At 36.5% G+C, this 13,854-nt stretch overlaps 1 protein-coding gene across 2 annotated transcripts; it reads right to left on the bottom strand.

Moving 5' to 3' along the window:
* Window positions 1-8,062: 8,062 nt before the first annotated feature.
* Window positions 8,063-11,772, bottom strand: LOC112802487 (uncharacterized). Of its 2 annotated transcripts, none has more exons than XM_025845725.3 (6): window positions 11,512-11,772; window positions 10,273-10,576; window positions 10,048-10,154; window positions 9,820-9,952; window positions 9,519-9,713; window positions 8,063-8,745 (listed from the first exon to the last, which is right to left on the bottom strand). In XM_025845725.3, exons 2-6 carry the CDS (start codon window positions 10,552-10,554, stop codon window positions 8,464-8,466), a joined length of 999 nt encoding a protein of 332 aa, XP_025701510.1. In that variant the 5' UTR covers window positions 10,555-10,576; window positions 11,512-11,772; the 3' UTR covers window positions 8,063-8,463. The 2 variants fall into 2 exon arrangements, with proteins under 2 accessions (XP_025701510.1, XP_025701509.1); XM_025845724.3 differs by having other exon boundaries at window positions 10,273-10,570; window positions 11,512-11,746.
* Between the last annotated feature and the right edge of the window lie 2,082 nt (window positions 11,773-13,854).

The following is a 13,854-nucleotide window of genomic DNA, read 5'->3' as shown; positions in this document are numbered from 1 at the left end:
CATTTCAGCGAACATCTTTAAAACTTAACAAGTTCTTTAGCGACTTGGTAGACAATAGTGCACCATTTATTATAAATTTTGTTCCTCCGGGAAACAAAATTATAGCTCTTCTGGAGCCTTCTATCACATTGCCCAAGTTAATAATAGTATTAACAAATTCTTCTTTTGGTATAAGATGAGTAAAATATATATTACTTTTAGAATGGTATGCGAACTTCTACTATCCGCAAAGCAAGCATCTTCATTATATATCTTTGTCATTTTCTTCAAATACAAATAATAATAATAAAATCAGTAAAAGTACATGCGCAGTAAAATTGTATTCTGATTAATTTTTTTTCTAAGAAATACTATATATAGTATCATATACTAAAATTTTATTATTATTATTATTATTATTATTATTATTATTATTATTATTATTATTATTATTATTATTATTATTATTATTATTATTATTATTATTATTATTATTATTATTATTATTTTAGAACTTGACACATTTAGTCATTTCGAAATTCATAGACATAAATATTTTATTAAACATAATTTATATACATCATACTTGAAATTCAAATACATATAAAATAAAACTTAACATCTTATATTATTTATTTACATTAGTACTTAACAATTCCACATATTAAACTTTTTCATCATTAATCAAATGACCAATATTTCCTTCAAGATCTTCAAAGAAATCAAATACTTAATTATGAGTGGTGTAACTTTTAGCAACATCTTTCCAAACAAAATTCGTCTCATTTCCTTTGTCATTCTTTTTTAAGGATGTTTGATAAAGATCAATTAGGTGCCTCAGGGTACGACAGATACGCGATCAATGTCCATTTCCACCACAACGGAAATATTTATCCTCTATTGATTTATTTTGTCCATTATTTCTTTATTTATCCCACTTCTAGTGAGATCCTTTTTTGTAACATAATTTTTCTTCCTTCCATAATTTTTTTTGTTACTAAAATCTTACCATTTACCTCTTCTGAAGTTATGATTTGCCGCATTTGTGCCAAATTGTGTTGTGTTTTATTGAATAGCATATCAAGTATATATACAGTACTGTACCTAACAATTAGCTACCTGATTTCCTAATTGTGGTAATGCAAGATATTTACACCTAATAAATCGGGATACACCTAATCAACTAAAACTGAAAAGAATTTGTTTCCTAATGTTTAGCCGTAACATACGTGGCTTGATATGCATCAGATTTCATTATCCCCCCTCAAGTTGGGGCATGTAAGTTACTAATGCCCAACTTGTCCAACATTAATTCGAACGAATGGGAGCTCAGAGCTTTAGTCAAGATATCTGCGACTTGAGATTTTGTTGGGACATAGGAGGGAAGGATGAGGCCCTGGATAATAGCATCACGAACAAGATGACAATCAACCTCAATATGCTTAGTACGCTCATGAAAAACAGGATTCTTAGCAATATGAAGTGCTGCCTGGCTATCACATGAGAGAGGTATGGGTTGCGTGTGGGAGATCCCGAGACTGGAGAGCAGTTCCTTTAACCATTTGAGTTCACAAGTGGTATTAGCCATGGAGCGATACTCGGCTTCTGCAGAGGACCGTGACACTGTATGTTGTTTCTTTGTTTTCCATGAAATTGGTGAGTTGCCAAGGAGAATAACCCAGCCAGTGAGAGACCGACGAGTAAGAGGGCAACCCGCCCAATCAGAATCACACCAAGCATGCAAGGTAAAATCGTTTTCCCGGCGCAATAAAAGACCTTGCCCAGGCCGGCCTTTTAGATAGCGAACAACTCGTAAGGCGGCCTGCCAGTGTTCTTCACGAGGCTGGTGCATGAACTGAGAAAGAATGTGAACACTGTATGAGAGTTCTGGGCGAGTAAAGCACAAATAAATGAGACGACCAACCAAACGACGATACTGGGCTGCATCAGAGAGCAAAGGTCCTTCAGCCAATGCAAGACGATGATTTTCTTCAATAGGTGTAGACACAGGCCGAGAGCCAAGCATGCCAGTCTCCATGATAATATCTAACGCGTATTTGCGTTGGTTAAGAAAAATGCCAGTGGGAGAGCGAGCCACTTCCACCCCTAGAAAGTATTTTAGTTTCCCCAAGTCTTTCATGTGGAAGCATTGATTTAAGTAGTCCTTGAACTGGCAAATAGCAAGAGAATTATTACCAGCCACGATAAGGTCATCAACATAAACGAGCACCACAAGCTGAATATTGTGATGACGAGAGACAAACAGTGAGTGATCGGAGGCACACTGCTGAAACCCGTACTGAAGGAGGGCAACAGAAAGTTTAGAAAACCAGCAGCGCGGAGCTTGGCGGAGTCCATAAAGGGATTTTTGAAGTTTGCACACCATGCCAGGAGTAGGGACGTGAAACCCTGGTGGCAATTTCATATAAACATCCTCCTCAAGATCCCCATGGAGGAAGGCATTGTGAACATCCATTTGATGGAGTTCCCAATCCTTAGCAGCGGCCACAGCTAAAATAGTGCGAATAGTTACCATTTTTGCGACCGGGGCAAAGGTTTCATTATAATCCAGCCCTTCAATTTGATGATTACCAAGGATGACGAGGCATGCCTTAAACCTTTCAACTTGCCCGTCCGAACGATATTTGATGCGATAAATCCATTTGCACCCCAGAGCCTTCTTCTGCGGTGGTAGATGTGTAAGGTGCCAAGTACCATTGTCCTGAAGAGCTTTAATTTCAACGCTCATGGCTTCTCTCCATCGAGCATCACGTATTGCCTCATGAAAATTTGTGGGTTCACGTTCTTCCCCTATTGCTGCAAGGAAAGTACGATGTTGCACAGAAAATTTATCGCATGACATATATTGAGACAAGGGATAGAGTGGACCTGAGGAATGTGATGGAGAGGGTGAAGAGATGGACGGGTTGACGATGATGGTGTTGGTGACAAAATCACGCAGCTTGATCGAAGGATGCTTTACGCGGTGTCCACGACCCAGAGGAAGTTCAGAGGGCATGGTGGCGTCGGTAGAAAGAGGCACATTATCTGAGACAGTTGGTGAGGGGTTGCTGGTTTCGATGAGGGGTGAAGCTGTGCTTGTTGGGTCTGTATGTGGAGATTCACTACCCCCCCCCCCAACAGCAACAACGGGCTCGTCACTGGAATTAGTCTGAGGAAGAACCTCCTCGTGAACATCAAGTATGGGCTTATTATTAATTGGTTCCAAAAAATTCTCCTCATGCACTAAAGAAGTGGAAACCAAATTTTCCTGGGCCAAACACGCAAACGGGAACTCGGTTTCGACAAATTTGACATCACGAGATATAAAGAAAATATTTCTTTCCATATCATAAAGTTTCCATCCTTTCTTTCCAAATGGGTATCCCACAAATGTGCATGTACGCGTTCGGCTGGCAAATTTATCACCCTTGGTTTGTTGATTGTGCGCATAACACAATGAGCTAAAAACTCTAAGATGATTATAGTCAGGTGGTTTTCCATGTATCATTTCAAAAGGAGTTTTTCCGTTAAGAACAGATGATGGTGTTAGGTTGATCAAGTGTCCTGCAGTTAAAACACATTCTCCCCAGAATCGAATGGCCAAAGATCCTTGAAATCTCAGTGCACGAGCTACATTAAGAATATGTCTATGTTTTCTCTCTACCCTTCCATTTTGTTGGGGTGTCCCAGTGCAAGATGTTTGATGAACAATTCCATGCTGCAAAAAATATGGATGCATACAGATGAACTCGGTCCCATTATCACTGCGTACTTCTTTGACTTGTTTATTAAACTGCCTTTCAATGAGAGCAAAGAAATTAATCATTACACTTGACACCTCCCGCTTTTCACACAACAAATAGATCCAAACTGCTCTTGAATAATCATCAACAATTGTTAAAAAATAAGATGCTCCGCAAGAAGAGGGGGTACGATAGGGTCCCCATAAATCACAATGTATTAAATCAAAAGGATGTGTTGCATGAAAATCACTTGATGGAAATTTATTTCGTGTTTGTTTAGATTTTTCACAAACTTCACATAATTTATTCTTCTCTTCAAATTTACAACCACCATTCAAATTCGGCAACATTTGTACCACTTTATAGGAAGGATGTCCCATTCGTTTGTGCCAAAGATCAATACTACTCTTCTCTTGGGTTTGACATGCTGTGAATTTTTGAACACCACGGTACATGTAGAGCCCATCTCTTTGTTCACCCGCTCCAATCAGCATCCTTGAAATGAGGTCCTGCATAGCACAAAGCTCATGAGTGAATAGTACAGTACAATTTGCATCCTTTGTTAATTGTGATACTGAAATCAAATTGCATCTTAGTTTTGGCACATATAAAACATTGGTCAATGTAAGCCCTCCATCAAGAGTCACCATTCCCTTTGTATTTGCAAGAACTTCTTCTCCGTTTGGTAGCCCCACCGTGCATCCTTCAATACGCTCTAGGCCCCTTAGATCTCTTGAATTCCCTGTCATATGGTTAGAGGCTCCACTATCTATAATCCACACAACATATCTTTCCTTACCAGTCATGCTTTCAGTTCTACTTCCGTTGTTGCCATTTAGCATCTCTAACAGCATCTGCCATTGTTTTTGGCTAAGTCCAGTCACTGCGCTTCCTCCTATTTCTTCTTCATGGTCACTTGATTTTGCTGCTGTGGCTTGTGCTGTGTTGGCACGTATGACAGCCCCCCCTCGCAAGCGTCCTCCCTGCTTATGCGAGGTTTTGGTGTTGCTTCCCTTTTCGTCTCGAGATCGATCTCCCCACCATTCCGGATACCCAATCAGCTGAAAGCACCCCTTGATCTCGTGTCCTGTTCTTCCGCAGTGGGAACATACGAGTGGCTTTATTTCATTTCGGCTTTTGTGCTTGTACCCAGTGTGTACTGCCAAGCCCATTAAGCTTCCTTTGTCTTCTTTGGTTCTGCTGATCGTCTTCATTCTCTCTTCCTGTACCAAAGTTGCATACACTCTGTTGAGAGAAGGTAGAGGATCCGTTGCGAGAATATTGGATCGCACTGTGCCATAGCTTACGTCTTCTAACCCCATTAGAAACTAATGCACCTTTTCTTCTTCCCTTCTCTTATCTAAACGTGACCCAATGTCACACTTGCAGCCTCCGCAAGAGCATCTAAGCACTGGTTCATGGTTTGCCAACTCATCCCAAAGGGTCTTCAGTTTTCCATAGTATTCCACCATAGCCAATCCTTGTTGTTTGCACTCGGCAAGTTCAGCTTTCAATTGTTGAATTCTAGGACCATTCACGATGGAAAATCGCTCCTTGATTTCTTCCCAGAGATCCTTTGCATCTTCAGCGTATGAGATGGTGGAGCGCAACCGTGGTTCAATCGTATTCATCACCCATGAGACAAGCATGGATTGAACCGTCCACCAATCCTCCATTTCAGATGCCCCTTCTTGTGGCTTCTTGTGAGTTCCATCTAGAAACCCCCACTTTCTCCTAGCACGCAGCGACACCTTCACAGCTCGAGCCCATTCTTTGTAGTTCTCTCCTCGTAATTGCACTTGTGTGATTACGTTTCCAGGATTGTCGCTAGCACTCAGATCATAAGGCGATGGTCCTTTGTTGGATCCATCTTCGTCTTTCTTTGAATTCTCTCCTTTTGGAGGAGTCATACCTACTCCAGCCATTTCAGCGGCGGAGATCTCTTTTGTGTGATGATTATCAGAGCCAACCTCGCTCTGATACCATGCCAAATTGTGTTGTGTTTTATTGAATAGCATATCAAGTATATATACAATACTGTACCTAACAATTAGCTACCTGATTTCCTAATTGTGGTAATGCAAGATATTTACACCTAATAAATCGGGATACACCTAATCAACTAAAACTGAAAAGAATTTGTTTCCTAATGTTTAGCCGTGACATACGTGGCTTGATATGCATCAGATTTCATTAATTTGTTTCAGGAAATGCAGCGCCACCTTAACGCGTTTCATGATTTCTTAAAAGTAATTTATTGTTACGCTCAGCAACAAGAAAGAAAGAAATTAGCTCATAATATTTTTTAAATGCTTTTTCTTGATACTACTGCTACAGGAGTACATTCGAGACATGAAAAGTCGAAAAAGTTTTCTCTAACATGTCATTATTAGTTATTTTTTTCCCATATAATTTCATTTGTGAGGCAATTCGGAATATTGCTGAATTATATTTATTTATGAATTTAAAATCCTGATAACGTAAGTGTGTCCACTCATACCGGACTTGAGGAAGTATCACTGTCTTTTCATAATTATACCTTTGTTCAAGGTTTTTTCACAGATCTGCATGATCTTTTAGTGTGAGATATTTATTTTTTAATTCTTCGTCAAGATGACGATAAAGAAAGATCATGACTTTGGCTTTATCTTTTTGGGATGCATTATTTTCAGCCTTAATGGTCTCTTCAAGATTCATTGAATCAGATAGATTTCAGCATCTAGTATCCATGATAAGTAATTATTTCCAGATATATTAAGAGCATTAAATTCAAAAAGAGAGAATTTTGATATAATGAAAATTTATTACTTGAGTTTTTCTAAATTTTGATCAAGAGTTGTGTGCTGATAACGTATTGTAAAATAAATAAATAAAGAAAAGTGATAAAATTAAAATAACAACGTATAAATAAAAGACTCTAGTATTAGTGTTTACCAATATTATTATCACACTATTAGATAATTTATATATTAATATTGTATATGTTACAGTATAGGTATATGAAGAGAGAAAGAAAGAGAAGTGTTTATATTCCTATTGTTATTGGTTGTGTGTAATTCACAGGCCACATTTTTTTATTTATACATGTAGAAATATTCTCTTTTCATAACTTCATAAATGTGCAGTCCAACCTTAAAACTTTTACACCGTTTTTGGACCGTTCAAAATAATTTAATTGAAAAAATGGACATTCATATTTATCATAACACAACAAGCAAAATTATATTTAACAATAGCAAGTAGATGATCATAGAAGAGCTTGTGGCTCATAAGTTTAATGTCTAATGTCAATTATATTACTCATCTTCCATTATTTCTAACAGACTTGTTAATTATAAGCATTAGCCAGAGGCGAAGTAGCAACAGATACCTTTTAACTTGTATCTATTTGTGCCTTCTTGATCCTAATGCAGGATTTTGTCTCATTTCCTCTCCAACATTTGTAGAAGAACCACTTTGTTGGCTTTCTCTTACACCAATAAATTGGCTTTGACTAATAGAAGCGGCACTTGATCTGCAAATTGGGCAAAAGGGTGTTTTAACAATGTCTCTGGATATAATATCTATGTCTATGTCTTATCTGTGAAACGTGATTTTATGTTTCTGTATTTCTATCTCAATATCCCGTGCTTGTAAACAAACATAACCTAAAAAAATGCAATCCTGTACTAATACATTCATTTCAAAGGAAGAAAAAAAATATCTGAATAATAATAATAATAATTCTCATTAATTATTTGCTGTGTTTTGTTATGAGTGATTGTCTGAGATTTAATAGTCATACCATGTGTACTTTGTTTCATTCACAACGAAGTCCCTTGATTATGATACTCTTATTGTAGCACTGGCAACCACAAAATGGAAGTGGTGGGTCAATCAGATGAAGTTGAATAAACATGCGTCATAATTTTAGTGAAGGATTTATAGGAAACTACACAGCTCATCTTCAGTGTACTCACATGTCAGCCATGTTCCCTTAATAGAAGCTTCCAATCTCATCCACCAGTTCAAATAATTGAACTTGACACCCCAATTTATATAGTTCAAGTTTCATAATTTAACGAAGTTGACAGGTTCCCTACCTCTGAAAAGTGAATAGATAGTAAAGTGGAGGATGCAGTGTATTGAAAATTTGAGATATGTAATATTCTAGCTACGCAAAACAACAGCGTTGAGGTGTACATCAATGGCTTTTCCGGTCTATTTCACATGACAGCACGATCAAAACTAAAATTAAGTGAAACTAATGATGTGAGGTCGGGTTCCAAATGGTAAAGTCAATAATCAATACAACCGAATAACATAACATAATTTCATCCTACAAAATTTTGGCGTTATTTAACAAGAAAATAATGGTTTATATATTATATAATAAGTAATTGATATGCAAATCGAGGACTGCTGCTGTCTCGTAATACCATGACAGGAAAATCTGAGAAAACAAAGACTTGGGTCCTCAGGCCCAGATATTCACACTGAATGATGAATTTGATAACCAAATTCTCTAAAGAGGGTACATGGAGAATTGGACATGGAAGTAATGTAACTCATATCTATCATATAGCAATAAACGTGAAATACGTAATGTAACCACCGCTAGGTAAAGAATTACATAACAAATCTTAGGCTCAATACGTGCTTCCAACAGCAACTCAAATCTCAATGTCGCACTGTATTTACACAAGAAAAATGACAAGCCAACCAGGAAATCGTGATGCACACTAAGCTCATGCAGGTGTCATGAAACAAGACCCTCTCGAGCAATGTTAGTAACTCGAAGTACAGCTTGAGCACTTAAAGGTGAGAGTTTTGATTGACAGAAGTTCTCCCAAGATCCCATTTCTGGTTGCTCGGAAACAGTAGCAGCAGGCATGAGATCATGAAATTTCTCATATACATTTTGAAGCTCAAGAAGTAGAGTTCGAGCGGCTTCCCTAGACTCTGGTAGCTGGTCACTTAACTGAGATGCAGCTACTTGGATCAACTTGTCAATACCATATGTCTTTATGCCTTCTGCACCCTGTTCAATAAAGGACAAGGTATAAACAGAAAATATTAACATCCGGCTGCAGAAATTACATAGGCCAAGTGTCCTTTCTTTCTACTTCACCGGTATTGCCTTCAAAGTTCAACAGAAGAAAAGACATGCAATCAACTCATAAATGGATCAGTCATTTAAGAAAATGTCAGCCTTCTATATTGGTTTACTTAAGAACTGATCTTATATGACAGATACAGACTCGGTCATACAGGTATCATGACAAGAAGTCTATAACTATTGATGGGTAAACCCTGAAGGGGGGGAAATAAGAACTAAAGAATGCACACCTGCATACATTGCGGACAATTGAATGATATAGCATATTACATACATCCATAGAAGAATGTGCATTAAAACATTTTTTCATCACGCATTAGACTAAAATTATAATAAGGTCTTTATTATTAACAGATTAAAGTAAACAAACATGACCCAACCAAGACAGAATAAATAAATAAATTAAGGAAGCACCAACACAATAAAAACATTGAATGCACCCAATAACCAAAGAAAACAGCTTCAACATCTCCTCAATCAGCAAAACAGAAGTACACTTCTTTTTGATGCAGCTATGTTCTGTATATGACTGAGTATCAACAAAAATGTGTATACATTTTCATGGTGTTCAATTGTTGATGTAAACCATTCATCAGACACAGACATAGGAAGCTTTGTAGGATAAACATGAAACCGATAATTCTATAGGAAAAAGTAGAAGCATCAATATGAGCTGTCCTAAATCATATTCATACCAGTCGTGGAACACTTCGAGAAAAACACATTGCTGCCTTTGCACGAATACGAGGATTCCTATTCTTAAGATATGGTTGGAGTTTCGGTAACAATGCCACTGGGGAAATCCAAATAGTCATTGCTATCAAGGCTTTTTCAGCTGCCTCACACACAAAGCGCTTGTCCTGTGAAGATTTGAGAAGAAGCTGTACTAGCTGCATACAAAAATATAACTATTATAATACTGTGCACTAAAAAAATGATATCCCAAAATGCTTTAATCATGAAATTTTCCTGTAGAAATAATGAGCATTGACTTACCAAAGGATCTAATGAATCTATTATAAGATCGTTGTATGCACTGAAAATGTCTGCAGACGTCATGATAGCAGTTTTGCAAACAGCACTTCTAGGACTTTTAAGGGACTTAGCAACAAATGTGATCACATCCCCCCTGTTTACCAGAGAGTATATCAATAAATAATTACAAAAAAACATGGCATATTTAACATATTTTAATATGAAAACATACAAAACTTTTATACTTACAACATGTCAAGCATTGCTTCCTTATGAAATAAGGATAAACGGCGTACATTATTGAGTGCATCACAAACCATGACCCAATCCTTTGAGTCAAGTCCAGATAAGAGGTTCTGTAATAACAATTGAATTTATTATACAAATATTTTACAATTAAAATGGACCAAGAAACACCCATGATAATGCCATACCAACACTAATAGTTATCGAAAATAATGAATAAAATAATACCTTGAGACAAGTGCCAATATCTTCCAGATCACTCAAGTTCTCAGATTCGATGTATTCTACTTCTGCATTTCCAATCTCAACACCAGAACTGACACTCAAAGTTTGATTACCATTTACTGGGGGAGAAACCAAGGTGGGACAACTCTTTTTCTTTTGCCATTCTTCCAGGTTTTCATTAGCATTGTCAACTGGAGGCTTAGTTAGAGATGCCTTGCTGGAGCTCTCACTCTTCCTCTCAGTTGGAGGAATTGTATTGAGATCCTTCAAGGCGCTCTCAGACATTCTTGTGAACTTGAGTCTGAGACTAAAACACAACAAACTTCAATACCTTAACTAAACAAAATACCATTTAATTTCTCAAAACAAGTTCAATGTAAGACTGAATTTAACATCCTAAACAAACTCTGAAGTCAAGATCTCAACTCAAAAAGGAAATAACAGTGATGAAAATATGTTGATCAGTGTCATAACTCCAGAACGTTGTTTTTACAATGTCCCATTTCAGAGTAAGAATATTTTCCTCATCGACTCACTTCTAAGTTTCAACATCCCCTCAAATCAAGAAAAAAGATAATAGTAGAAGAACGTATTTCTGACTTGAATTCTATGAAAATGGATCGAATTTCACATTTGAGCAATAGCCAAATCCCAATCTCAGAAGAAACAAATTCCAGAACTTGAACATCAATCACACATAAATAAAGCCAGGTTTTGCAAATCACCGACACAGACACTTCTCTATACACAAAGAAGAAAGCATCTAAAATCATCACTATTCACTACACAAGACACTAAGAGTCCAAGACCACTCAGGCAAACAAAGTTTCAGTTTCCAAGCATTAAACCCAATTGAGGAAAATTTAATTAAATGAACAAAACATCGACAAACACTGCATAATTAAGAAGATCACAATTCAATAGTGAATCAGATATTCAAGCTACGCAACTAAACCTCAACATAAATACAAAAGATAAAAAGAAATTCCGAAATTTTGGTAAAATAGAAAACTAAAGAGCAAGATCTCGCTGTGTGCTGCACTATACTGGAAAACAAACACTGCATTTCAATTAAGAAAGAAAAAAAAGAACAAGAAATGAAAAAACAAAACCCTAACAATACCAAATTCGGTTTCAGGAGCGTCATAAAATCAAAAGGAGACAGAATTCAATGGCGTTGTCCGTGCGGATCACAAGCACGTGCTAAATTTAAACCGAGAGAGAGAGAGAGAGAGAGAGTACCAAAGGAAGAGAGAACGACAGAACGGAGAAAATGCGAAGAGTAGCTGAAGAAGAGTACAGAGAGAGCGAGTAGCAATGACTGAGTCAACTCAGTGTATAAGAAGCACGAAGAACGAACTGAGAGAGAGAGAAAGAGAGATTTGGTTTATTAGTAACCGGCAAGAGACAAGAGGGGCGAAGGCAAAGGCTTAAACGACGCCGTATAAGGGTAGCACCGGACCGAGGCCGGCAATATTGGAGGATTATAAATAAATAAATAATGATAAAAATTAAATTTTTATCATAAATAAATAATTAATTAAAAAGAGAGACTATTTGCTTACTGCATGTGACTGTGACGGGCAGCGAAATCAGGTGAGGCAAATTAATTCCACCCTCTTTTTCTTTCTTTGTTTTTTTCTTCGTTTTCTTATTTTCTCTCCCAAATCCAATCCGGATCATTTATTTCCAGAAATTGTTGGGATAAAAAAAGAAATTTTCAAAATTCTTATGTTTGATTTAAGTTTTATTACTGAATATCTTATTCCATAGAGATAAGAGTAAATGTCGGCTAATTTTTATTTGATATGACATCTAGTTTGATGTAATTATGAAAGTTAGGGGTTTTATATTGTTGTAATAGTGGTTAGTTGACGGAAAGAAATCGAACGGTCTAATTTTTTTAGAGGTGAGGGGAACACAAATCGAACTATTTAATTTGTGTTGGACAGACATTTTGTTTGCAAAGAAATTAGACCCACCAATTTTATGTATGAAGAGTTTAAATTTTTTTTTTCAAAAAAATCGGACCCAACGATCTTTAGTGTGCAGGATAAAATTTTTGTTGTACAATAAAATCAGATCTACTGATTTCTCGCAAAAAATATTTTTTGCGGCAGTGCTACTAATCGGACTGTACAATTTAAGTTTTCAAAAAAAAATTGAATCATCAAAAAAGCGGACGGTCCGATTTCAGTTTTATATATACCAACTGCATAACCGAGCTATCCACTTTGTCTTCTTCTTCTCACACTCTTCTCTTCAAATTTCTGAAGCTCATCTCTGCTCTTTCTCTTTCTTTCTATTATCATGGATGATAAAGTGATGTTAAAAGTGTATTATCATGGTCAAATTTTATTACAAATATCTAAAAGAGTGAAATTTGTGTGAGAAAATCCATTAGATATTATAATTTCATTCATACTGTCATTTGAAGATTTAAAAGATGTGATTTGTGAGAAGATAAATTCTCAAATATCTAGGAGAGTGTCGTGTATTCTATACAGATATCCTATATCTGTATTTGGTGGTTTCGTTCAATTTCAAACGAAATACGTGACCGATAAAACGAGCATGCAAGAAATATTTTCAATGTATCTTGAAAGTCGGTCCCGAATATCGTTTATTGAACTGTATATTGAGTTCAAACAGTCTGCAGCGGACCGAGATATTTTATTAGAAGATTACAACAATGATAGCGAGGAAGAGTTTGAAAGTAACTATGAGGTCGTTGATTCAGGTGAAGACAAAGATCAAGCTGACGATGCTATGGCGGCAGATGTGGCGGATGTGGCGAATGCACTAGCAAATCAGCAGCCATTTGAGGAGTCAACATCCATGCAGTCATTGAATTTGGAGGCCATGCATGCATCGAAGTTTCCTCAATATATAAATCCAGGTATGTAGTCATTTTAAATTATGATTTATCCATAGATTTTGAGTTTGAGACAAATATTTAAGGTAACGGTAAATATGTAAAATATAGCATATAATTATTAATTGTTTAGTTTTTAATTATCAAGTAAACATGTATGTTGAGAAGTTTAGTATTTCGCATTTTTGTGTGATTATTAATTTATTAAATAGCATTTGATGACCTAGTTGATTAATTCATTAACTTTTGCATGATTTATTCTTGATTTACGGATCATAAATTTTATTGACGAGACACGTATTTAAGAATTATTTATGGAAATATAAATTTTGTGACGTGATTGTAGCAGAGCTTCCTAGTTTGACGGATGGTGAATTCACCATGGAAATGGAATTTAGTTCTAGGGAGATAGTAATTAAGGCGATGAAAGATTATATCATCCGTAGAGGTGTAGATTATCGGGTGCATGAGTCAGAATTGACGACATTCTATGCTAAATGTACCCAGTACGGTGCAGGTTGTGATTGGCTGATCAGAGTTAGCAAAATATCCAAGAAGTACTATTGGGAGATAAAGAAATACAATGGTAGTCACATCTATACTAAGGCCACCATTTCTCAAAATCATTCGAAGCTGGATTCCAACACAGTTGCAGAAGCTATAAGCGGAACTGTGGCACTCCAAATAACCGAATGCGTCGGATTTCAAAA

Source organism: Arachis hypogaea, chromosome 5 (genome assembly GCF_003086295.3).
Source record: "Arachis hypogaea cultivar Tifrunner chromosome 5, arahy.Tifrunner.gnm2.J5K5, whole genome shotgun sequence".
In the NCBI taxonomy this organism is placed as follows: Eukaryota; Viridiplantae; Streptophyta; class Magnoliopsida; order Fabales; family Fabaceae; genus Arachis; species Arachis hypogaea.
The sequence above is the reverse complement of the archived record's forward strand: the minus strand, read 5'-3'. Positions and strand labels throughout refer to the sequence as shown.

Bases quoted from the DNA above. Each gene is read 5' to 3' on its own strand.
- LOC112802487 (XM_025845725.3), bottom strand. From the start codon at position 10,554: ATGTCTGAGAGCGCCTTGAAGGATCTCAATACAATTCCTCCAACTGAG. The intron at 10,155-10,272 runs GTATTATTTTAT...TTGTTATTACAG, and splicing joins ATATTGGCACTTGTCTCAAG to AACCTCTTATCTGGACTTGA. The intron at 9,953-10,047 runs GTAAGTATAAAA...TCTGGTAAACAG, and splicing joins GAAGCAATGCTTGACATGTT to GGGGGATGTGATCACATTTG.